This window comes from Rhinolophus hipposideros, assembly GCF_964194185.1.
Source record: "Rhinolophus hipposideros genome assembly, chromosome: 6".
Lineage (NCBI taxonomy): Eukaryota > Metazoa > Chordata > Mammalia > Chiroptera > Rhinolophidae > Rhinolophus > Rhinolophus hipposideros.
In genome coordinates this window covers 61,616,439-61,643,035 of record NC_138052.1, presented here as the reverse complement: position 1 = coordinate 61,643,035, position 26,597 = coordinate 61,616,439, and the positions used below count along the sequence as shown (strand labels likewise).

At 33.6% G+C, this 26,597-nt stretch overlaps 1 protein-coding gene across 1 annotated transcript in view; it reads left to right on the top strand.

Annotated features, from left to right (window-relative positions):
• COL5A2 (collagen type V alpha 2 chain) overlaps positions 1-26,597 on the top strand; it is a 138,345-nt gene that overhangs the window by 102,869 nt on the left and 8,879 nt on the right. Inside the window, exons 21-48 of the mRNA XM_081050718.1 lie at positions 1,258-1,311; positions 1,553-1,660; positions 2,680-2,733; positions 3,326-3,424; positions 4,619-4,672; positions 5,291-5,389; positions 5,496-5,549; positions 5,654-5,707; positions 6,680-6,733; positions 7,470-7,523; positions 8,653-8,697; positions 9,024-9,122; positions 10,152-10,259; positions 10,688-10,741; positions 12,953-13,006; positions 13,371-13,424; positions 13,847-13,900; positions 14,318-14,425; positions 14,552-14,605; positions 15,148-15,201; positions 15,922-16,083; positions 16,743-16,850; positions 18,017-18,124; positions 19,892-19,945; positions 21,902-22,009; positions 22,552-22,605; positions 24,682-24,789; positions 25,574-25,627. Of these exons, the coding sequence (XP_080906844.1) occupies positions 1,258-1,311; positions 1,553-1,660; positions 2,680-2,733; positions 3,326-3,424; positions 4,619-4,672; positions 5,291-5,389; positions 5,496-5,549; positions 5,654-5,707; positions 6,680-6,733; positions 7,470-7,523; positions 8,653-8,697; positions 9,024-9,122; positions 10,152-10,259; positions 10,688-10,741; positions 12,953-13,006; positions 13,371-13,424; positions 13,847-13,900; positions 14,318-14,425; positions 14,552-14,605; positions 15,148-15,201; positions 15,922-16,083; positions 16,743-16,850; positions 18,017-18,124; positions 19,892-19,945; positions 21,902-22,009; positions 22,552-22,605; positions 24,682-24,789; positions 25,574-25,627 (2,124 nt within the window). The remainder of the gene's footprint in view (positions 1-1,257; positions 1,312-1,552; positions 1,661-2,679; positions 2,734-3,325; positions 3,425-4,618; positions 4,673-5,290; positions 5,390-5,495; positions 5,550-5,653; positions 5,708-6,679; positions 6,734-7,469; positions 7,524-8,652; positions 8,698-9,023; positions 9,123-10,151; positions 10,260-10,687; positions 10,742-12,952; positions 13,007-13,370; positions 13,425-13,846; positions 13,901-14,317; positions 14,426-14,551; positions 14,606-15,147; positions 15,202-15,921; positions 16,084-16,742; positions 16,851-18,016; positions 18,125-19,891; positions 19,946-21,901; positions 22,010-22,551; positions 22,606-24,681; positions 24,790-25,573; positions 25,628-26,597) is intronic.

The following is a 26,597-nucleotide window of genomic DNA, read 5'->3' as shown; positions in this document are numbered from 1 at the left end:
AGGCCCTTTAAAACAACTAGTAACCATTAGTGTAACTGAACTAAGACACCAAGAGAAATATAATTAATGAGATTCAATGAAACGTAGATAATGTGGTTTATCTGAATGAGGCAAATGAAGGTCGGAATCTTTGTAAAGTGAGTGCAAATGTTAATATACAGGTTAGATGTTTAAACTCAAAGTGGAATGTTATTGCATTATGTTAAATTTTTGTGTTTTTCATTTAAAATAATCAGGTCATATCTTCATGGTCGACCTAATAGAATTTTATGAGTGGTTGAATAATAAACATTATAGTAACATTTGCAAGTTAGTGTAGGTAAATGTGGAGGTTTAATGGGGATTTGTAATGATGATTTGGCTAAAAATGGATTCACCAACTATTTCTTGAGAGTTACCTATGAAGAGAGATTTCAACATATTGTTCATATTTAATGAGTTTCCGTGTGTTGTAGAAATTATTAGGAAAAAATATGATGAGCTCATAAGAAATAAAGGCATATGAAAAGTTGTACTTACATGTGTTTTGCCTTGATATATAAAAAGTAAAACTTTCCTAGTACTACTTAAAACAAATATTTTGCATTCTGTTCCAAGTGATTTGGTTATGCCGATAAATCTTTTTGAAGTGTTGGTGACAGATTTATTAAAACATGACTGTTGCTGATATTTCAAATTTCATTTTATCATGTTTTCAATTTAGCAATCTGGTTCCTATGACTTAAACTACAATTGGTATTTGAAGACACAGATACACAAAACTCTAGAACACAACAAAACCCTAAAACCCTTCAGAATCAGATGAAATGCTCTGCTTGAAGTTGTCAAACTCTCAATAAATAGAATACAATTATAAAACTATTTTGATTCTAGGTGAACAAGTCTATTTCCGAAAATAAACTCTAAGTAGTTTATATAGAAGTTTCATTGTTTAGTTCTAATTTTTATTATCAAACTGGAATAATAACTAATTGTGATTATTCTAGTATGCATGATAAAAAAAACAATATTTGAAAAATAAATCTCTTGAATACCACTGTAAAATAAACAGACTGCTACCAAATTATACTGAATTTTATACAAATTTCACACACATTCTATAAGATTTACAAAATTTAAAATGATTACATTGTGCTGCTGATTCAATACAGACTCAGCTGCAGAAATTTTTTCAAGGCCAATTCACTGTAGTTACTTAAAACAGGTTAGACTAGCTAAATATCATGGTTCTTACAATTTATGATATTTTTATTTTAGGGTGATCCAGGAGTTCCAGGTTTCAAAGGAGAAGCTGGCCCAAAAGGGGAACCAGTAAGGCTTCGATTTTTGTTTTTTTTAAATGATAAGAACAGCATAAATATTGTCTAGAAGTATACAGCTCAAAATGCTTAAGTGTTTAAAATAATAACAACGAGAATTATAATCCCTTTGGGTGTAAATGGTTTAACTGTTTAATATAGCTTAAAATTTATGACTGGCTTCATTAAATGAATCTTTTGACTATAACTCGTTGAATGGATTTTTCTGATAACTGCTCTTTTGTTTTTAATAGGGGCCGCATGGTATCCAGGGACCAATAGGCCCACCAGGTGAAGAAGGCAAAAGAGGTCCCAGAGGTGATCCAGGGGCAGTTGGTCCTCCAGGCCCCATGGGAGAAAGGGTAAAATTTGAATAATAAAATAAATTCTTAGAGTTGTGGGGGAATTAAGTGAGTAAGTTTTGGGATAGTAAGGAAATCTACAGTAGTTAAGAGAAATTTTTGCAGGTGCAGTGCACAGTTCAATATGGTGATATGTGAATTAAAGGAGCCAACTAATCATTGTTCATTCATTCACTCAGCTAATATTGACTGAACAAATACTCTATGCCAATTGGTTATATTGATGCTTGGGATACATCAGTGAATAAGAAAGCTATGGTCCCAGAACTTATCTGGGGACTAATAAACAATAGTTTACTTTAGTGGGGAGGTAAGCAATAAACAAGTCTAGTAAATGCAGGATACACTTAGGAAATAACAGAGTGATGTGGTAGAGAGTAACGTCAAGTATATAACACTAGTGTGACATTAGATTAGATGGTTAGAAATAGGATTTTCTGAGAAGATGGCATTTTAGCCGAGATCTGAAGGTGAGAATGAGCCAACAAGAGAACTTATGAGAAAGAACATTTTTCAGCAGAGGAAAAAGCAGGTGCAAAGCCAGGAAGCCAGAAAGGGCTTGGTGACTTTAAAGATCAGATGAGGTTGCTGTGACTGAAGTATAATGAAACAGGTTTGAAAAGAACAACAACAATATCACCTTACATTTGTATAGAGCTTCAGAGAATTCGAAGGGCTTCACATACATCACAATACTCCTGTATGTCATCATTGGCATTTTGATTGTGGTAGATGCTGACACTCCTTTGCCTCTCAGATCTAGATATCAGTTTATGTTTAATTTTTACAATGAATTGTTAGACTATTTCTGGTTTGAATAATTTTTTGACTTAGTACTTACATATGCTTCTAAATTTTAAATTTATTCTGTATAGTCAGGTTTTTTCTTATACATATCTATTGCCATGTTTGTTTGATCACATCTTTTAAAACCTTATAGTAATAAAAATAAAAATTCCTTACTCATTATATATTACAAAAACATCAACAATTAAGAATCAAATTTTGGTCATTTGTAGGGTGCTCCTGGCAATCGTGGTTTTCCGGGCTCTGATGGCTTACCTGGACCAAAGGTGAGGTTATCCTATCAATGTTGACACTCATGCGCGTGGTGCTCCAGAAGACACCATTGTCCAGTGTGTTGACCTAGCCTGGGCCCAGATCCAGAAAAGAGTTGGACACAGGTGTCAGGTCTCATACCAAATGCCTCTTGTGCAATTTCTGTATTATGGAAATCTGGGTGTCAGGGGGAGAGGACAATGGAGGTATATTGATGGGTATATATGGGAGTTTGTTTTCAGACTTTTGAAGGACATTCCTGAGAAGAAAAGGTTACAGACGTTTCGTTTCACTGGTATATGATTTTTCCTTTATTTAGAAATATAGATTCTTTCAAAATTCTATAATTTGTTTTTCAAGATTTATATTATTAGAGTGAGGCTCTAAATACAACTTTCATTTGCTAATGGCAAAAAACCACTATTTTACAAGAAATCCAAATTAGAACAAAATGTGAAGTGACATTGTTTACAAAGAAGTCTTTGTAACTACTTTGACAAACTATTTGTATATTAATGCCTTGGTTTGTAAAGCAAGATTTTATATATGCTTACTTTTGTTGTCCTGCGCTTTTTTTCTGACGTGTTATGATTTGCTTTGGAACAGGGAGCTCAAGGAGAGAGGGGTCCTGTAGGCTCTTCAGGACCAAAAGGAGGTCAGGGGGACCCAGGACGTCCAGGTGAACCTGGGCTTCCAGGTGCTCGGGTAAGAATATAGTATTTTTTCGCTGTATCAACCCAGGACAAATGCTCTTGAGAATTCATTGAAGGGTTTTTGGTTTTGCTTTTTAATTTAGCTTACTTTCACAACTTGGAACATTTCTTTCTTTTTATGGTTTTGACCTGATTCATTATTTTTAAAACGCTGGTTAGTTATTTTTATCATGTATAGACAGCACAATAACTTCTAGTCTTTCTTTTTCAAAGGCATATATGTATTAATAGTTTTACCACTTGACATGAATAAAAAAATCCTATTTGTCAATTTTTATGCTAATTTTTAAAAATGTTAATAAACAACTTGTTTGACTTTTGGCAGAGAGAATTCCTGATAAATTTCATTTTAACAAAATGTCACTTGAAAATTTATTTGGACTATGCAATTGCCCTTACATTCAGTTGTAAACAATGCCTCTTAAAGAAAGGTATTATACAAAATGTTGGATGGAAGAATACATTTGGCTCAACATAAGTTCTTTATCTTGAACCCAGTGCTAAATGTACAAGTAAAATTCTATGGTAGTCCTTTCTCCTTTTATACTAGAAAGGGGCATTGGGTTTACCTCTGCTTAGGTATTCTTCCTTAGACACTGGATAAAGGTGGAATGCCAGCTGAATGACGAGTCAACATTGCTTATAGCAAGAATGATCTTTGATTTATGACTGCGTTTGGACTGGGAGTGTTATGAATGAATTATAAAAACCTGGTGGGAAGCAGAGCTTTGGCTTTCCTGAGTTTGATGTAATTTGTACCTGAGCGTTCTACCTTGCCGGGACCAGTATAATATGTTCAAGGTGCTGTTACGAATAGTGGTTACATGGGATTTTCAAGCCAGGGTGGCTCCTGCATCCACCTTGTAGACTCATTCCCTGGTTTCTGGCCTCCCTTGTGGGAGGCTTGGCGGCTGTCCCTGGAGGCTGTGCTGTGAGGACTCCTTCTAGGGAAGAGTCGCACCTGGTGCTGCCCTGCTGGCATGCTGTGTTGTCTGCCCTGAATTCTTCAAAGCCAGCTGGGCAAGGCCCATGACGGTCCTGTGACAGTCCAAAGGAGCCTAAGGCTGCTGAGAGTGGGCATTGCAAAGTGGAATGGGATCCTTTTAAAGCAATGCTATTTTTAATCTTTAGAATCTTTACTTCCATTGCAGGTCAACTACAAAGTGACAATTACTTTAATTTTCAGGGTCTGACAGGAAATCCTGGTGTCCAAGGTCCTGAAGGAAAACTTGGACCTTTGGTAAGTTATTTAAACCAACATCCACAGCCATTAATGTTTCTCAATAGACATGCAACTTATTTGAGGTTAATGTTTTTGATCATGTAGATGCTGATTATGTTTACATATTTAAAAATGTCTTGCCTTCTGGAAGCAAATATTTAGGATCTGCATAGTTTCAAATTGACCCAAAATTCATTACATTATATTGATATATATTCATATCTTTGATGCCCTTGCAATTAAATATATTTAAGAGATAAGTAGGTATGAATTTTGACAGTTTATATATTCTGGGCCCTTCCCTTATACTGCAAATGTGAAATAGAAGTCCTGAGTTTTCATTACCACAAACTAGAGTAAACAAAAGAAGAGAGATTTCCTCTATTCACATGAGAGTATAATGAGACATGAAGATGAGGCTTGTGTATAGAATAAGAATAAAATTTCTGTTCTAAATAGTCAAAATACTTCAAAAGTTTTTTTCAGACGCTCAACTGTTCTGATTCACTAAGATAAAAATGTTGGATAACTTAAAACATATGATTTTTAGCGTAAGCAAGACAACTAACAATGTGGGTTATGTAGTAGCCAGAGAGAGCATATATAACACTTACATTGTTCCTGTCAATCTTGTAGGGTGCTCCTGGGGAGGATGGCCGGCCGGGTCCTCCAGGCTCCATCGGAATCAGAGGGCAGCCTGGGAGCATGGGTCTCCCAGGCCCCAAAGGTAGCAGTGTGAGTACAGTGTATAATATGTTTGCCATCTCATCCTCATTCTCACTTGGAACAGGCATGTTTTTAACAAATTTATTGGAATTTAAATTTTCTATTTATTATTTAGGGTGACCCTGGGAAACCTGGAGAAGCAGGAAATGCTGGTGTTCCTGGGCAAAGGGTAACTATACATTTTCTGCTAAAGAAAAGAAAAGAAAAGAAAAAACATGAGATCATCCAAATTCTCATGGCCTCATCTCACAAATTATCTCTGTGTGACACTAGGGAGCTCCTGGAAAAGATGGTGAAGTTGGCCCCTCTGGTCCTGTGGGCCCTCCGGTATGTGATCTTTTAACAAAAATATGTTCGTACTACATTTTTACATGACGTTTGTCCAATACTTTATTTATAAATAAGTTTTGGGAGAAGTAATTAAGAAAGTACAGGATTGAAAAATTTTAGTTATATCTTGTCTTTGGATTCCTGTGCAGGCATCTTCTGTCTTTTGAATAGAATGATCGGTCTCTTCATTTTAAACTTCTATAAAATGCTGATAGCACACGCTACCTCATCATCTTTATGTGTCACAGTTGAAGAGTATATCAGCCGAGGAAAACAGTATCTGAAAAACAGTTAATGCTATATTTTGCTTAAAATATAGAGTGAATTATACCTACCTTCTTTTAATAATGTGTCTTATAAACATTCATTTAAGCTGTGTTTTTTTTTTCCCTGAGGGACTGAAAAACAATAATATTGATCCTTTGAGGTGTATTTTCATCCTAGCATTTTAAAATGAAGTGTTTATTAGAAATATTTTGACATTTTATTTGTTTTGGGTTGTGGCAAGTTAAATATCTTTGTAAAATGTTAGCTTTGTTTTCTTTAGTCATTCTAGTTTTAAAGGTATGAATAATAATTTTTATGACACTTAGAAATAAACTACAATCAGAATATTACCCTTTTAGATTAGATATATGAAAATAATGAATTTTTCCATGTCCAATTTATCCAATTTCCCCATAATTTTAAGGTTGGCTCCAGACATTTTAAGTTTGGATCAAAAAAATCAACACATGTCCCATCAGTCTCTTTGCTGGCTTTAGAAGATATTTTCTCACCAGCGGGGACTTCAAACAATACCATTAGATAGATGAGCTTGGATACTAGTTTATTATCTGGCTAAAGTAAAAAACATGTGATTGGAAGAAATACAAAGGAATAGTAATACTTCTCGTGGTTCACATAAACAGGAAGCAGGCGTAAAATCTGGCTCTTGATTTTCCTGATTTTCTTTTCCTCATGACGTAGGGCCTGGCTGGGGAGAGAGGAGAACAGGGCCCTCCAGGCCCCACTGGCTTTCAGGTATGAACTAATTCAGTTTTCCATTTCTTCTACTAACAAATGCTTTTTTAAATGTAAAATGATATGGTAGAATAATGTGAAATTCTACAAATTTCAAAGAAGTCATCCTTTTTTTAGAAAGTGAGCTAGACATTTGAATAAAATAAAAAAATTCTGTTCAAAGAGAAGGGACAGACATACCCTGAAAAACTGATCAAAACTCCACACTATTAACAAATTAAAAATCATAAAATGTTTCTTGATACCTCAACAAAATTTATTTCACTATATTAAGGCGTATCTAATTTTATTGGCACAGTGTCTAAAGGGTTTTGTTGAACCAATTTTCATGATTTATCTAAATATATTGGTATGGTAGATTATTTAATAGCGTGGATAATCATAATTTGGGAAAAAATTTTCAAGATTGACTGTCAATATTACTCTAGCAACCTAAAATATTATTTACAGAGCCATTAAAAATCTACAAATATGAAGAACCTCTTGTTATAGTATTCCTTTTTTTTTCTTTTTGCTAAATAATGTACAAATGAAAATCTAACCCTATAAACTAGCTGCTATGTTATATTATATGTGGGTTTCTCATTCTGTTTTGTTTAACTTGTGTTTGAACAATATCTCTTGCTTGAAAATATAAACATGCAAGCTTTATGAATTGTATAAAGTGCACTGTTAACACTGGTTGCCTATTAAACTTTCATAGAGTCACAGTTTTATTTTCTTGCTTTTGTTTTAGGGACTTCCTGGTCCTCCAGGGCCTCCTGGGGAAGGTGGAAAGCCAGGTGATCAAGTAAGTTTTTAAATCAGAAGAACAGAAATACTAAAAAAAAAAAAAAATCACTGGTTTATAATATCACTTATTATGTGTGAGGCTCTGTCCTTGTTTGCTTTACGTATATTATCTCTTATAATCCTCAAAACAACCCTATGTAGTAGGTACTTTTATTATACACACTTTACAGATGAGAAACAAGAGTCGTACAGATGTTAGGTAATTTTCTCAAAGTCACAGTGCTGATATGATTTGAACCCAGATCTGATGCTCCCCAAGACTGTGTTCTTAATTCCTAAATATATCTTATCATAACTATAGAGTTTTACTGGAGGCTTTATAAATGGTTATGAATAAATACTAACCATATTATTTCTATCATTTTACAAGCACGTAAATTTATTTAAATTATTTGTCTTTGAATGATTCATTCATCATTTAACCATTCAACAAATATTTGCTGAATGCTGTGGGTTTAGCTCTATTAACCTTGGCCTTATCCAATTGAGGAAGATAGACTTTTCTCTGACACTATATTATACTAGTAGGAGATACAGAGAAGGTAGGAAGACAATTACAATAGTAATTGGAGTTTTAAATGACAAACTTTTCTTTCATTAAGAACATACCTTTAATGTAGTCATGACTGCATTAGATTGAACCTACAATTCCTAATAGACTATGTTGTCCATATTATAGGTTCAAGAAATATTTACTAAATTGAATTGAACTGATTCTGTTTAATTGATCTGCACTTAATTGCTTTTAATTTCTCTTTCCTCTATTTTTTCACATTCCATTAGGAATTAAAAGGCCTTTTAGCGTGTATTTCGTTGTCTTAAAAAAAAACAAAAAACAAAAAACTAATGCATTGTCTTTGTGAGATAATATTTTGCCAGTTCTCATTGCTGAAAATCAAGCGTTCAGTTATAATATAAATTTTTCTGGAAAAATATTTCCACGTAATGTATGTGATATCCTCTCATTTATAAAAGTGTACACATTTTTCTTTCATCAATATTATGGGCTTAGTCAGACTTCTAATAGTACATTAAAAGAAATTAGATATGTAATCTGGAAAGATTTCTAATAAATACATAAAATTTAGCTCAAAACGTCTTACAATTTTTTAAAATGTGTTTTGTAGGGAGTTCCTGGAGATCCTGGAGTAGTTGGCCCATTAGGACCTAGAGTAAGTATTTTCTCCTTTGTAATTAACTCTGTTTCCATTGGCTTCAGTTTTAAAAAAGCATATTTTATCTTAAAGTGGGCTTTATTTTAAGCATTAAAATTCTTCTACTTGATGAAAATCAATCTCATGAGAAATATTTTGTGCTGTAAGCTAGTATAGCCTTACTTGAAGTTCATTTCTTATCACTTAATTAGAAAATTGAGCTTCAATAGTTGCTCATTTCTAAATTTTTCTTCAGTAGAAGCCATTCTTCAGATTTCTAAACACATTTTTACCCATTTTTAGATCAAACGCTGACAGTGTTTGACATTTAAATGTTGTGCTAGGGAGAACGAGGAAATCCCGGAGAAAGAGGAGAACCAGGAATAACCGGGCTCCCTGGTGAGAAGGGAATGGCTGGAGGACATGGTCCTGACGGTCCAAAAGTAAGTATGGTAGTGAGCTCAGTGTTTTAAAAAATGTTCTAAAATTGCTGCTCAATAAACACAAGACAATACTAGAATGTTATTTCTCTTGTTTTTTCACGTTATTTGATTGTATAATTTTTTTTTCAACAAATATTTAATGAGCACCTGCTAGACTTTTCCTTTGAACTAAAAAATCAGCTAAAAATAAGTCTACTTTTGTGATGGGATATGTGGCCTAGTACACATAGACATACATTCTCATATGCAGACCCATTCCTAATATTTATTTGTATAAATTGTATTAATGACTTCTGTTAATAAGCAAAAATAAGAAATAGAAAATTGCATAATTTATTAAGCAATATTCCTAATCATATGCTCCATTTTTCTTGTCTCAAGTTCCACAATTCTGCTTCAAAATATATGGAAGTATGTTGTTTTTGAAATCTGAAAATATGATACATCAAAAAGTAAAAATCAGTATCATTTCCTTTTGGGTACCATTTTAACATTGGTAGAAGACAATGTAGCCAACTACAGTGCAAACATTTCAAGGAGAATTTTTCATGATTATGCAACATTAGATTCCTTACCGTCCTCAAGGTCCAGTGATTGCGTAAGATCTGCATCAATTTAGTTACTGAATGAGCCTGAACATCAGCTTAACATCATAGGTTTATTACACAGAGAATAAGATACTCTCTAAATGTAACGTCTTCTTTCTTTGTTAGAGTCCCATGTTACCAAACACTGAAAAAAAAGAAAAAGAAACTCTATCATTTTTATTTGAATTAGTACTCAATTTCCCCAAAGAGAAAAGTTGAAAACATAAACCAACAATCAAAATGGCAAGGTCTGGGTTTTTTTTTTTTTTTTTAATTTTAAAAAATGAGCTCAGAGGCAATTTTCTCAAATAAATAATATAAGCACTAGGTTGGACCATATGAAATTTCTGAGATTCTACTATTTTTGACCTACTAAAACAGAAATTCCATTTGGTTCAATCTTAATATATAGGTGAACTTACTTACTATTGTTTCATTTTAGGGCAGTCCAGGGCCAACTGGGACCCCTGGAGATACAGGCCCACCAGGTCTTCAAGGAATGCCAGGAGAAAGAGGAATTGCAGGGACTCCTGGCCCCAAGGGCGATAGAGTAAGTCTGGTTTCTTCACTCATTCATTTAGATTTTCTACTGATAATGATTTCCTGGGCAGGCTTTTACTTCTACCATCCTGAGTCACAAATCATTCATTCATTCATTCTTTTTCTTTTTTTTTTAAATTGTATTAAATTTATTAGGGTGACATTGGTTAGGAAAATTAAATAAGTTTCAAGTGTACAATTCTATATCATCTGTATATTGCACTGTATGTTTACCACCCAGTCAGTTCCCCTTCCATCACCATATTTTTTTAAAAAATATATATTTACCAAGAGAATGCACAGTGTCTGGCATTGTTCTAGGCTTCTGGGGATACAGCTATGAACATAAGAGAGAAACGCCTGCTCTCATGAAACTTCCATGCAAGTGTGGGAAAAAGACAACCAAATGAATAAATGGTATTTTTTGTGTTTTCCCAGGGTGGCATAGGAGAGAAAGGTGCTGAAGGCACCGCTGGAAATGATGGAGCAAGAGTAAGTAAAATCATTGCTTTTCCCACTAGGCTAGGAATCAATATTATCATTATCATATGAATTTGCCTGAACTTTCCAAAATAAAGTTTATCATGTTCCCATGGTGGTCAGAATGTGGAGAATGATCAATTTTGAGATTTGACATTGACCAACCATGAGTACTCCTTTTGCTTACCTTGAATTAGGGTAAGCCAAAATGTAAAGTCATTGTTGAGAGATCATTATCTTAAGTGGTGGAGCCTTCTTTTATCTTTCTCTATCATCTTTTTTATTTCATATGCAATGTTTATTTCTAATAAAATGCCAATCCAATGAGCTGTGATAGACCTCATTCCAGTGTAGGCAAGTAGAGTTTTGTGGGGTCGTCAGAGTTGTAATAAATGTTTCTCGGGATACTGGATGTTAGGGCGGAGAAAAGTACTGCATGATGAATCACCATAAATGCTTTCATAAATAAAGGGGTTGAATAAGTGAAATGTAAAGAAGGATGGCTGATTGCCAAAGTATTGTTTACTATCACGTCAGAAATTGACATTTAACAAGCTTCAGGTCCTCAAAAATAGAATGCATTTGAAATTCTAAGGAAATCAGACAATCAGATTAAAAATGTATTTTCAGATATGAATCATTCATGTAAGGGCAGATAGTTGTAGTTCCTCATACATTCACCATTTCCTGGAATAGTTCCTAATAGTTGATAAATAACTTCTGTTTCAGTATAAACTGGTTGTTGTTATGTTGTCAGTTTGTGCCCTGGCAATAACAATTGTATATAAAAAAAAGAGATCACACTAACCTACTGTTAATATATTGCTTCTGCACATTAAGCCACTGTTACTGCATTGGTTATTTTAGCTTTTGATTAAAAACATATATAGGAAAGTTTTAGCCGTAGTGGTAATTGTCCCTTTTTTCGGACAAGCTAATCACTTAGCAAATGATAGACATGTAATGTGTCTTGTCTTTTACTTAAATATAATATTTGATTTAATATTTCAAAAATGATTTAAGTAAAGTGGGTATATTGTTTGTACTTTATGTCATGAATGGTATGGAACACATAGTAAGTAGTGCCGTACTGTTTGAAGGCAAAATGCACTGACAGTTTATTTGAAGGGGAAATCTGAAGGGCATATTTATTGTTCTTATGAACTACTTTGAAAATGCAGTGTAATAAGATAAAAACTTAAGCAATGACTGCTTTATTTTTAGTGAGGCCAATGTGGATTTTTTTTTTTTAAAGAAGAGACAAAGCATTTGCAGTAATATCTTATAGTAAAGGGAAAAAATGAATAACACATGTGAAAAGTATGTCTGTGGATTTAATGAATGATCTTTATATTTTATCAAATCCTTTAAGGAAGTATAGTAGGTAAATTATGGGAAGAATATTGTTCCCATTATAAATCCATAGAATTTAATACTATTGTTTTCCCATGTTCTTTTCAAAAATATAAAATTGAAAAGTCACTTCTGTTTCTTAAGTTTCTGCAGTAATATGTGCAGAAATTAAATGATGAAAGAATATTTGAGCTGCATACGAAGAGGCAATACCCAAATATCAGAGAGAAAAAGTGTTTTAGAAAGGACTCCAGTATAGTCCAGGAGTGTAAATATTGTGGCCACACGTAGAGAAGACCCAGTTTGTATTTCCATGGGGTAGCCCCCTGTGCTCTGAGCAGAAGTATCTCATCATCTCAGTGTAGCTGGGTAGTAACACTTCTTTTCATCTTAGAGAAATATAGAAAACAGAATGCTTTAGCACAATTTCACTATTTTTTAAATAAAAAGTGATATTTTGCGAGTATATTATAATTTAAGGGTATAATATTCTATACAAAAGAAGAAAAGTCTCTTTTCCGTCTGTACTCAAATTTAAAATAGGTATTAGCAACATGAAATAGGTTAGAACCAGGGAAACACTCGTAAAGAACAGCATTCACTTAGAACTAATGTTTGAAGACAGTGTTATCTATGGATAAGCTGAATTGTGAAAGAGAGTAAAACATTCTCTGGAGAAAATTCAGTGGAAATTATTTTAGTCTTTATAGTCTATATAGAAAAATCTTGAGAATATACAGATTATATCATTTATTATAGGTGATAGTCTGCCGAAGCAGCCACATGATAACAAAACAATCCGTTCTTTGTTTAAACATGGAGACTTCTGTGCATTCTTTCCCTCAATATGCCTGTTCTGTTAATTAACAGGGTCTTCCAGGTCCCTTGGGTCCTCCAGGTCCTGCGGGTCCCACTGGAGAAAAGGTAATCACGTCGTGAGTTGTTATTTTGCAGACTCAGAATCATGAGGTCTGGATGCAGGCTTTTTCTCATGTTTTCTCTTTCATAAAACAAGGTAGTTGGGCTAAATAATCTCAGAGTTCTTCTCATTTTCTGACCCACACACAGTGCCCAACACCTTACAATTGTATTATGTTTTGCTACTATTTACCGTGTTTCCCTGAAAATAAAACCTAACCAGAAAATAAGCCCGAGCATGATTTTTCAGGATGACGTCCCCTGAACATAAGCCCTAATGCGTCTTTTGGAGCAAACCTTAACGTAAGACCCAGTCTTATTTTCGGGGAAACACGGTAGGACAATAACCATCTAAAAATCTGCTTTCTAGGGTGAACCTGGTCCTCGAGGTTTGGTTGGCCCTCCTGGCTCCCGTGGCAATCCTGTAAGTGACAGTATTTTGATGGTCTTTCGTGTGACAGTGAGCAGTAAAACAATTCATCGTTTTGTATTGATATTTATATAAAATCATGCCTATTGGATTAATTATTTATAACTTCCTAATTTTCAACTTTTACTTCTCTCATTAAATTTTAAAAATTGTTAGTGTATTATTTTTATACAATCTATCAAGTCTAGGTAAATAACTCATTAACTAATTAATGAAGAGACTGCTTTGAGACTTCAAACCTTTAAAATTTTGTTCTATGATCCTATCTCTGTATCACACTTAAGGGTCTTCCTCATGCAATACGTCTAATTTCTGTATATATAATTTCAATATACTATAAATTTATTTCATTGCATTTTTAAATATCATTTCTGTTTAGATAATGTGTGAAAGCTACCGTAATCTTTGCCTTCTAGGGTTCTCGTGGTGAAAATGGACCGACTGGTGCTGTTGGTTTTGCTGGACCCCAGGTATAATTTTCAAATATCTCTTCTTTACAATGAGCACGCCTCTTGTTAGAGCATGTGTTTAATTAATTATCATTGTCATATGTTAATTATTGAAGGTATATTAAAGATTCTGGAAAGTTTTCAGTTTTCTAGGCATTTCCAATACATTTTTTCATGGTTTGACCTAAAAAATGAGTGAGTTTGCACAATTTCCAATTCTATACTTATTTGTTATAATAAAAATGCGGTGGGGTAACTTATTTTTGTCAGCCTGTCTTTAAAGTTTTCATCTGGCCGTCTTTTTTCTTCTATGCTTTAACATTGATTATAAAGCACCATTTTACAATAGTTGATTAAATGATATGTTAATAATAATTATTGTGAAATAATTTCTCAGTAAGTGTTATGATCAATTGCTTATTTATGCAATTGACATAGGGTCCTGATGGGCAGCCTGGAGTAAAAGGTGAACCTGGAGAGCCAGGACAGAAGGGAGATGCCGGCTCTCCTGGACCCCAAGGTCTAGCAGGATCCCCAGGCCCTCATGTAAGTTTAAAAAAAAAATAAATAAATAAAGTCAATTTGAGCCCAGCGCCTAACGCTTAGACCTTGTGTTTAGCCCACTTTGCTTTACTACAGTGGTATTTTGTTTGTTTCTTTCTTTCTATATAGGGTCCTACTGGTGTTCCTGGACTAAAAGGTGGTCGGGGAACTCAGGGTCCACCTGTAAGTTGGTTTGAAGCTCTGGGAATTACACAGTTAGTCAAGATAGCTAGTGTTTCATGGACATTTTAAAGCTAATCTGAAGCTGTAACAATAATTTTTTATTTGTATAACTGTTCTGTAGTGGACAGGGCATTTTACTACTTAGATGGAGATCTGGGTTAAAATTAGTTTTATGATCTTGGAGACCCGGTTGCCTCATATGTAATATAAATAATATATTACCTGTGGAAGAGGTAATGAATTATATGGAAGCACTTTGCATAATTCTGTTACATAAAATATTAATGTGATTTTAGCCCTAGCCTTAAACATACTTGTACATGTTTAAGATAAATGGAAAGTGGAAAGAGAAAAATATCATCCTTCCTACCAATTAATCTAGATCCATTCTGAAAAAAACATAGGATACAAGAAAAAAATATATTATCAGTCAAACAATGAGGGGAGTCTAAAGGCTTAAGAATCACTGTGAAAAAAAATAAATCCCATAATGCACATATAATTGTTATTTTAAAATTGCTTATATGATATTGTATTTCTAGGGTGCTACAGGATTTCCTGGTTCCGCTGGCAGAGTTGGACCTCCAGGCCCTATTGTAAGTCAATACAGTAATTCAGATCATTGGTAGTGGAGCAACTACCGCCCCCACCCATCCCCCACACAAGGAAATGCACACAAACATGCATCTCTGTACATATTATATAGATACACACATATGTTGAATTCTTATTATTTATTCTTATATTGACTCCATTAATGATTTGTTTTCCCATGTTAACAACTCTAATCCCAATAATTCATACTGGTATGTTGTCAAAGCAAATTCATCTTTAATCATCCAATGTTTCTTAGAGGAGCTGATTTGCAGGTCATGTTTAGCCCCAATATTTGACTATTATTCTATTTGGTTACTAAATACCAGCACTATTGTATGCTAATAATCATTTCCTTCAGTTAGGAAACATCTCTGAAACTTTGTTTAATAAATGTTATTCTTTCATTATAAGATCAGATCAGACAGAATAAAATGTTATGTATTCATTGTTGGAGCAGAGCCTTAAGAACTTTGAAAATTCAAGTTAATTTCAGCACACTTTTAACAATGACTCACAGGTAATTGCAAATAATTTAGGTTTTCTTCTGGGAAATGAATCTGCAGCTGTGTTTTGTTTAAATCTACAGAATGACTGATTATCTAACAGAAAAAATGGACCTGTGAGACTTGGAAAAGTGCCTCTGAGGCAGAGACTGTTGCAGCAGTTCCTCCAATGTTGCTTCCACTTTGCCTCCTGGGTTTCTTTCTGTGTTCTATTAGGGAGCTCCAGGACCTGCAGGACCTTTAGGGGAACCTGGGAAGGAGGGACCTCCAGGTCTTCGTGGGGACCCCGGCTCTCATGGGCGAGTGGGAGATCGAGGACCAGCTGGCCCCCCTGGTGGCCCAGGTGACAAAGGGGACCCAGGAGAAGATGGTCAACCTGTAAGTTTGGCATGTTTGTTCTAGACCACCTCTAATTAAGATATTTACTAATAGAATTCTGTAATAATCATTGTCACAAAGAAACTGTTTATACATTCCCTGGGAACTTTCATAAATCCTAATGCCTTATAGGCTTTTAATATGCCATTCTCTGCTCTAGAAAAAGAGTATCTGTATAAATATAAAAATATAACAATAATGGATATGGTGTTCAAAATCTAAACAAGAATACATTCTTTCTTATATATCTGCACTGTATGAAGAAAAATTTAAAAAGTGCATTATTTTATTTAATATTCCAATGTCTCTAAACATCATTGTGCTTAGAGCAATTACATTTCTCTATTTTTTAAAATTTGCCTTTTTAAAAAGAGGAGAAATATTTGCTTGAATAGTTCCCTCTTTTATTTCACCAATATTCATATTAATCTTCAAGTTCTTTTTCAACTGATGAGATATTTTTACTTTTAAATAATGTGAAATGTTCTGTGTGGATTATAAGTTATGATTGCTCATATGTAGTATGGTTTTATGCAACAGATAACTTTTTCTTATGCTGAAAAAGAAAAAAAAAAACCCGTAAAGCTGCTCTATTGTAAAGCTCTTGCATACAGTTTTACCCTGGAGAATTTCTAATTCTAGTTTATCCTCACAATTAGGGTCCAGATGGTCCCCCTGGTCCAGCTGGAACTACTGGGCAGAGAGGAATTGTTGGCATGCCGGGGCAGCGGGGAGAGCGAGGCATGCCTGGCCTGCCAGGACCAGCAGTGAGTAGCTGCCTTTTTCAATATTTCATTTCATTGTGTGCAATATAATTTGTGAAGGGGGAATGTATCTTTCTTTTGTTTGTTTTTTTTTTTTTTTAGCTTAATAGATTTAAAGTCTCTTTTAGGCACAAATTCTGGATATCTTAAAAACCTATTGACTTTAAATGTCAAATTCTTAAGTTAAGGACCTTACACAGTCTTTGGAAAAATGTAGTTATTTAACCTTGGGGTTAGAGGAGTAGATGAATAAGGATATGGGTTTTTGGTTATTCTAAATCTTTCTTCAAAGATTAAAAATATCGAAGGAACTAGTGAAGGGAGATAATTTCCTGATAAGTAGGTAGCCTCTTTTTAAATAAACATACCTAATGAAAAAAATCCAAGTTTCACAGTTCAGAGAGTAAGTTTTCATAAACCATCAAAGGGAAGAAGTAGTTAAGCTAAAGTAATATTGGAGGTGAAAGTGGGGTGAACTGTAAATAAGGACTCTGAAAGCAATCTGTTCCCTGGAGGGTACTAAGAATTTTATATTCCCTGGAGTACGGATAAAAGTTTGACTCACTATTAGCTTTGAAAAAACTACATTTTACTGCTGGAAGTTTACATGCTTGAGGAAAAAAATATACTTGATGATTTTATATTGAGTAATGACAGAGAAATATACTGCTGGGACCTTAGAATTGGGGGAAAGGCGGGTAGAGATCTGAAATCCGCAAACCAGGAATTAGGGGATGTTTTATTTTTATCAGAAGTGAGCCAAGGACCTGGAAATAAAATCTCCCAATAATGAGATGATAGTGTGAGGATAGAAAAATAAATTGAGCAGACAAGGCAGAAGTAAATAAGGATGGGCGTGTCTTACTAGTGATGCTCATTCCAGAAGGACAGCCAGAATTGACCATAAGATACCAGATTAGAAGCCAAAGTGCATGCCTGAGCTGATAGAAAAGGATACTTTTCATTTCCTTTGATACCTCTGGATGAGCATGATAAGAAGTGGGCAAGCCTCTCAGAAGGCACTACAGTAACTGGATGTTGTGGAATAATGGATAATTACTAGTATAGAAGGAGGGACTGAGGTGCCATTTGAGTAAACATAGTCTTTATGCGAACTAGCATTCTTAAATTTCTTCAGAAGTGGTCGACACGTTTATACTTTGTTCCAGGGCACACCAGGAAAAGTAGGAGCAACGGGTGCACCAGGAGATAAAGGGCCACCTGGACCTGTGGGACCCCCCGGCTCAAATGGCCCTGTAGGGGAACCTGGACCCGAAGTGAGTACTGCAGTGAAAGTAACTCTCCTCTTGTTATCTGTGTGTCATGGGGACATTTTTTTTTAAATATAGAAATCAATTTAGAAGTGTAAAAGTTGATGGTACATTTTACCTGAGGAAGTTTCTTAGTGATGTTATTTGATGTATTCTACTTCCCTCGAGAGTTGACTAAATGATGATATAAGGAAAAATGGGAAGGGATTAAGAAAAACAAATTGTTGTTACAAAGTAGTCATGGGAATGAAGCGTATAGCATAAGGAATATAGGCAATAATGTTGTAATAACTATCTATGGTGTCTGATAGGTAGTAGATTTACCAGAGTGATAGATGGGAAGGGAGTCGGGGGCAGGATGAAAAAGGTGAAGGCTTTAAGAAGTACAAATTGGTAGTTACAAAATAGTCAAGGGGATGTAAAGTAAGGCATAAGGAATATAGTCAATAATATTGTAATAACTATGTAAAGTTCCCAGTGGGTAGTAGGCTAGTCAGGGGGATCACTTCTTAAACTATATAAATGTCTAATCACTATGCTGTATACCTGAAATTAATATAAAATATAATTGTAGGTGAACTATAATTGAAAAATTTTAAAAAGGGAAAAAAGGTGAAGGGGAATAAAAGGTTCAAATTTCCAGATATAAAACAAATAATTCATGGGGATGTAATGTACAGCATAGGGAATATAGTCAATAATATAGTGATAGCTTGGTATGGTGTTATATGGTTGCTGGACTTACGGTGATCTCTTCTTGAGGTATATAAATGTTGAATCACTGTGATGTACACCTGAAAATAATATAATACTGTATGATAGCTACATATATTTTTAAATCTTTAAATAAAAGAAATGGTAATAAGTGTCTTTGCACTGACTTTCATCTAGTCTGGAACCAAGTATTTTAGCTGATTTAGGTTGTTGCCAAATTGTTTTGAACATAACAAGACACATCCATTCATCTTTTCTCTTGCTATTATTTCATTCTGTTAATGGTATATTTGTCAAAATTGCCCAATTTTATGGTTATAGGATTAATATAATGATTACAACTTGTGAAAAGGGCAAAGTAGAGATAATTTTACCTAAATATCACTATAAAGTAATATTATAGACGTCACATTTACTTAGGCTCTTTTGAGAGGAAATCAGTATTTGAAAGGTGATTTGAGAAATTGTAGGTTGGAATCTCCAGTGTTCAGTGCTGTAATGAATAAATCACCAAACAGTTAATGTCGCATTTTCTTGAAAGAAGCAATCAATGCCTTTCAAAGCAATTGTTTCATTAAATGGTAAAAACATAGTTCTGAAAAAAAAACCAAAATAAAATAGGAACAGAAGGTTACATATTTTAAAGAGCAATTTAATATCATCTAAACACAGTCATTGTATTTCAAAACTTTAAAGATATTATTTGGATAAGCTTAAGAAATAAACGTGAGAGAAACCATTCACAAGTAATACAAACAAAACATAAATTATCACAAATGTAATTGCTAATATTTATTTCAAAGGATTTAGGATGTTTTCCATTTAAAAAATATATAAAAAATAGAAAGACTTTATAGTAAGTAACAATATATTAATTTTTATAAGCAATTCAAAGTAATAGAAAAGATGGCAGATCAGTCTTTCTTTTACTGAGATTTCCACAAATGCTAATTGTAGTTTTTAGAAGGGAGGTGTAAACATGTTGTAATTTTTCTGGCAATTGGAATGAGATTTTTTTATTACTCAGTTAATTTGTTTTACAAATATGATTCTCTGTAGGGTCCGGCTGGTAATGATGGTACTCCAGGACGGGATGGTGCTGTTGGAGAACGCGTAAGGGCAATTTCATTGATTAAAAAATCGGGAGTAATGTCAATTTGAAATTTTTGTAGTACTAAAGAGAAAAAAATCTACCTTTCTTCTCATAGCTTGAATACATACAGCCCTGATTTTTGTGATAGAGAAAACTTTTTTTTAAATGTCATAATTTTGATAGATTTTGTAAATGAAATGAGATTTGAATACACAGCAAAGTGAGATGGCGTTTTTTGTTAAGAGTAGGAAAGCAAATTGCTTTCATAATAGGTGCTATATGAAGGCTATGGATGAGGATACATATGAAGTGGTCTAAATTTCAAACTCATTCACAAAAGTATGGGAGCAGAAATAGAGCTGTGTGACATCTAAATTTCTCTACCACCTAAAGTGAATGCCTCTTGAGAAAATAAACCATGTGGCTTTCTGAATATTGTATATTTCATGATGTATTTTTAAATTCGACATGTACAGAACTGAAAATATTCTCAACTTTATCTGAAGCTTCAATCCCCATCGGCAGTCACACAGTTGTCTCGGACTACATATCAGTCTAGGAAAGGCAAAAATAACCCCTGCTCCAAGGTCTACTATGATGTAATGGCTCTTTCCACTTGAAGAGCCCATCATGTAGCAAAACAGACTTTGACGTCAGACATACCTGGATTGGAATCTTGATTCGTTAAGTAACCATCTATGTGATCTTGAGCATATTTTCTGAAACTCAGTTTTCAAATACTCTAAATATGATTAATACTTATACCAGCCAGCATTTGTGTTTTAAATCACATGTTTAAGGTATCTAGTAGATATTGAAAGAAACAGGAAGAAAGAGTTTTGAAGAATCTTAGGGTAACTCCTCCCCATCTACCATGGATTTTTTCCTTGGTCAATATATTGTTTAGTGTTTTAAGTCTTCAAAGATTTTGCTGATGTACTCCTTGATATAATTTTGAATATCTCTGAACCCCTATATGCATTTTAGGTTGTCATCACATTTCAGTTTAATCATATGTTTAAATAGTTGCAAAGGACGTAACTCTTTGTAATTTCTAAATGTTCATGTGCTTTCAATATTTTTGTTTCAAAATTTTGGAGTTGCCAGTTTAGCTTATTCAATGTATTATGAGTCTATTCGCTAACCTAATTGCCCAAATTTATCCTGGTTACCAAATTAATTCATCAAATAAGATAATTTCTGTTAGGAAACAAAGATGTGACTCCATTAATTATGTTAATCCATGTTCATATGACAATCATCTCACTTCTGACTTCTTAAGGAGACAAGATTTGGAGCCTTATCATAATTGGATCACCTGGATAAAATACAGGCAGCCTATTTTTCTTTCCAAATACCTCTTTGGTTTCTTCTCAAGAGAAGTGCATTCTGGAAAAGTCCCTTAGTTTGGTGCCAGAGGTGTTCACTCTATGGGGCATTGCACCATTATAAAATGGCAGATGGTATGATGTCTGCTTTTCTTTCATAAAATGGGAAAAGGGTAATAATTTAAGAAGGTGGGAAGGATGCTCCAGACCAGTTTTCTGAAAGAATACATGAGGAATTGAAAATCCAGAAAATGATTTTCTTAAAATTTTCTCTGTTTTCACAGTCTTTGACAAGTATTTGTTTATCCTAAGTGTACAGATACCCCAGTGTGAAGACTGCTGGTCTAAGAAACATACTAAATTTTGGAGGTGATCACTCCTATATTCCGGCAATCTTAACTAATGGAGTAATAGAGCAAGAGTGAGGGGAGGGATGAAGTCAAATTGGAGAGAAATAATCTTATTCTTTTCAGTTTGATTTATTAATAAGTAAATAAAGAAAAAATATTTAAGTGATATTTAAGTAAATTAATAAATAAAAATGAGCTTTTTAAAAAGGTACTTTTTATCATGAATAGCATGAGCAGACTTAATACCACTGTTTTAGGATAAATATTAAAAAAATAATATCATGGTTATTCTTGTCAGGGTGATCGTGGAGACCCCGGGCCTGCTGGTCTGCCTGGCTCTCAGGGTGCCCCTGGAACTCCCGGCCCTGTTGGTTCTCCAGGAGATGCAGGACAGAGAGGAGATCCGGTAAGGAGACTCAGTTTCACACTGACAGTCATACGCATCAATATTCTGTATTATGAGCTACATATGTGCATGCAAGCAATCATCCATGTGCACTTGAATAAGGACTCTCAACAAAGAAGATAAAGTCAATTATGAGTTAATTTTGTGTTAGTCTTAGAGAAAAACGTTTGATTTCTAAAAGGTATTCAAAAATTCTGACGCTTTGACTTTCATTATCTAAAAATGTTGTGATTTATAGGAAGTCATAGTAAATTTAAGCAAGTGATGTCTTACCGTAATCAATTAACGTGCTCTTCAGTGAAGTCAATTAATAAAATTGATTATAGAAGTGTTATTGGAGTCATAGTGAGCACATTCTTATACCTAGGGACTTTAACCTGATATTAATCAATTAATCATAAGAATATATATAGATACACACACACACACACACACACACACATATATGAGTCTCCAACTACAAACACATATTTTTTGAATTCTGTATCTATATAGCATATGCATTTTTTTTACATTTCAATTTTTGTGAAAATTTCTTCTAGGGTTCACGGGGTCCTATAGGACCACCTGGTCGAGCCGGGAAACGTGGCTTACCTGTAAGTTCTTTGTTTTTCTTTAAAAATATATGACTTCTTACATAAAATATACTCCCACAGAAAAAGTAAAATTTAAGATTCATAAATGAAAATTACCAAACTTCTTGAGCTTTGGACAAAAATATTAATTTAAAATAATACCCAGGAGTTCATATTTGTTTTTATAATTTTTATATTGCTACTCTGAATTTAAGTATGAATGCTTTCAAATAATATGAAGACTTTTAGAATCACAGTATTCTCCCCAACTCATAGGAATAATAGTAGACTTCTCTCGGAGATTTTCTAAAAATCACATAGGAAAATGGGCTTTTGTGAGGAAAAAAAAAAAGCTACTTGTAAACTTGAAAAGTGCTATTCCAGTATTATGTTTTATTTTCAACTAGACTACCCTGTTCATGTTCTGTTGTTTTCCACAGTTATTATATAGATATTTCACCGTGAATGAATCATCTCTCTTAGGCAGTCTAATAGGTCATGTTCCTTTCACACCCTTTATATAAATCAATATCTAGTAGATTCATGAAGAACAATTATAGCCTTAAAATCATGGCCTGTTATTAAATAATAATTTTCAGCTTTGGTCTGAGCTTGACTGAAGAAGATTTCATAGTTACATAACATGTCAAGTGAATGGTTTTTTTAACCAGTTACAAAAGCAATGTGGCTTTGTTTTCCATGATTAAATGAATTTTAGTTAATAATTTAAATAGGTGCTTTCTGGTTCAGTTATTTTCAGTTATGAAGTTTGGGGTCAATAAAAGAACCTCTCTAACATAGAAACATTCAGGCTGATTTTAGTATTTACAGTTTTGTATAAAATATGAAAAGTTACTGAGATACCGTCTTGTTTTAATTATAAAAAGATCCCCAAATGTTTGACAATTAGGATATTCAAATTTAAAAAAAAGAGAGAGATAGAGAGAACCAAACAAAACAAGAAGAAAAAAAAATTGTAAGGGAAAAATTAACCAGACAGACTGCCTATTTGATGATATTCTCCGAAGTCAGATGGAGAGAAAAGCTGCCTATATGTTATAGCAGAGATTGTAGAGGTGATCATAGCCGCTTGCCAGTTTACTGTAAAGCACTTGCCCCCGGAACTTCTTTTATTCCCCAAAACTTAAAATTATAAAAAAAGAAAGAAGCCTGAGACTGATCAAAATAATCAGATAATTTTCATCTCTTTTCTTGATGTAGCTTCTATCCCATAAAAATATTCTTAGTTACTGTTTTTTCTTTAGTTTTTTCAGAATCAGAATTGATAGTTTTGGGTACAGATATTACAAATATGAAGATAACAGTTCCTTTGTATTTTTGTAGAGGAGAGTAGCTTAATGATGATATTCCTCTTTCATTTGCTCAAATTTTTGCCAATTATTATTTCCCCCTAGTTTTATTTAGATATAATTGACATATAACCTGTACTAGTTAAAGGTGTACAGCATAATTTGATATATGTACGTATTGTGAAATTATTACCATGATAAGTTTAATTAACATTCATCATCTCACATAGCTGCAAATTTTATTTTCTTGTGATGATAGCTTTTAAGGTCTACTCTCTTAGCATCTTTCAAAAATTGTCAATTATTTAATATAGTCCCAGCTGTAATGTCCAGTTTGTTTATCTGTCTATGAAAATTTAATAATAATTTCATTTTGAAAGGTAACTTAAGTAAATAAGAACTGATATTTTAATTAAAAAATATCTATATATAGTGGCAATATTTTTGTATAACAATATCAGCCAAATATGTGAAATATAGTCTTTGGAAAATGTTACAGATAGGCTGGATCAAACTTTAAAATACCTCATTCTAGTATGAATGTAGGATAAACATTTAAAAAATGAAATCTTTAGGAAAGCTTTTATATATATATCTTATGTTTGTAGTGATCACCTTCATTCCTTGAGAAAAAATAAACAAAAATTCCTAGGTCTAATTCTATTTAGGTAAGTAAATATGTTACTTTGTATAAAATACAGTATTCAAAATTGTAGTATTCAAAAGGTAAAATTGTAGCAAATTATAGTCTCAACAGGCAATATCCATGCCATGACCCTATTTCTAGGGACCCCAAGGACCTCGTGGTGACAAAGGTGATCATGGAGACCGAGGTGACCGAGGTCAGAAGGGTCACAGAGGCTTCACTGGTCTTCAGGGTCTTCCTGGACCTCCTGTAAGTAATTTCTTTAAGTATTATTTGCCCTCCACATGAAAATAAATTATATATAAATATATATAATTTAAGAAGTGATCCCCCAGCTAGGCTAGTACTCACCTGGCACTACACATAGTTATTACCATATTCCCTATGCTTACTTTACACCCCCCATGACTATTTTGTAACTATTAGTTTGTACTTACTTGCTCCCTTCACCTTTTACACCCTTCACTCATCCCCCTTTTATCTATCACCCCAACAAATTTAGTTCCAATATGACACAATACATGTTATTACAATATTATTGACTATAGTCCTTATGTTATACCCTACATCTCCATGACTTTGTAACAACCAATTTATACTTCTTAATCCCTTCCCCTTTTTCACCCATTCCCAACCCCCCCCATCTGGAAACCAGAAAAATGTTCTCTGTATCGATGAGTTTGTTTCTCTTTTGTTTGTTTGTTTATTTTGTTCTTTATTTGTCTCTAAAATTGATGGATTTTTGCATCTTATTTTTATTTTAAAGAATATCGATGAATAATTAATTACCCAGTTGCACAATATAATTGCCCAAATATTAGTTGTAATGTTGTAGAAAAGAAACAAAAGGATATATGCATCATCATTCTTACAGTTGTCTTTAGTATTGGTCAACTCTTGAAGAGATAGATGACTTTATGAAAGTAGTTTATGTTGCTAATGTCAATGACAGCACATTTTGAAAAGCTGAGACTGGCAAAATATAAGATGTGAATATTTTGGTAACGTTAAAAAAATTTTTTTTTCTTCTTAGGGTCCAAATGGTGAACAAGGCAGTGCTGGAATCCCTGGACCATTTGGCCCAAGAGTAAGTAGTAAAACTTAAGAAGTTGCAAATGTAAATCATAATGTTTTGAGAGATATACTGCTGTGCTTGAGTATCATTGTCATGGATTGAAGCTGAAAATGCCCAGGTTCTCTACAGCTGGCATCAAATGTATGAGACAAACCATTCAGCAATTACCTTAAGTAGAAATATCCTGAAATATGACATTTTACTTTATGGCCCCACATTAAAATCTCTTATCCAGGTGAATATACTCATCAGTTGCTTCATTCTCTTACTCTGTGTTCATTGAAATTTCCATTAAACTCTCACTCCTTGAGATGATATAATAGGAACCACTATGATGTGGAGACAGCAGCTAATATTCTGAAGCTGGATGTAATTTTTTTTTCCTTAGAAGTAGTTTGCCTAAGGCTAATTTGGAAGCAAATCATAAAATAAAACCAATATTTGAATCTCTTAGAAATTCTGCATTATTAATTCTACCTCTAATAGGTTATTAATGTAATAAGAAAACTGGCAGACATAATTATTTAGGAAAGTCATTAGAAAGAATTTCTGCTATGTCTAAACATAGTATAAACAAATCATAAATTTGAGAGCAGTCATATTAAAATTGCTGGATATGATAGATTCCGGGGTATAAACACACAAATTTAATTTATACTTATATAAAATACTTCAGCTGTGATTTTCTTAATCTCAATTAATTGAATTTTTGATTAAGTATGCAATGTATAAGATTTGATGAAACAGCTCCTACTGAAAAAAGTAGATGACTAGTCCATAAAAGCTTTTAACTGTTACTGGTCTTTTACCATGCATGAATGATAGAGAATTTATATGTGATGAAATAGTAAACATTAGAAAGTGCCAAAACCCCATTAATTAGTCATTAAGAATCTGAACCTGAGAAACCACTGATAGCTCCATGAGGAATAGTTCGTTGCTTAGAGAAAGTCATTGTAAAAGTTTTCTCATAGCATCTAAA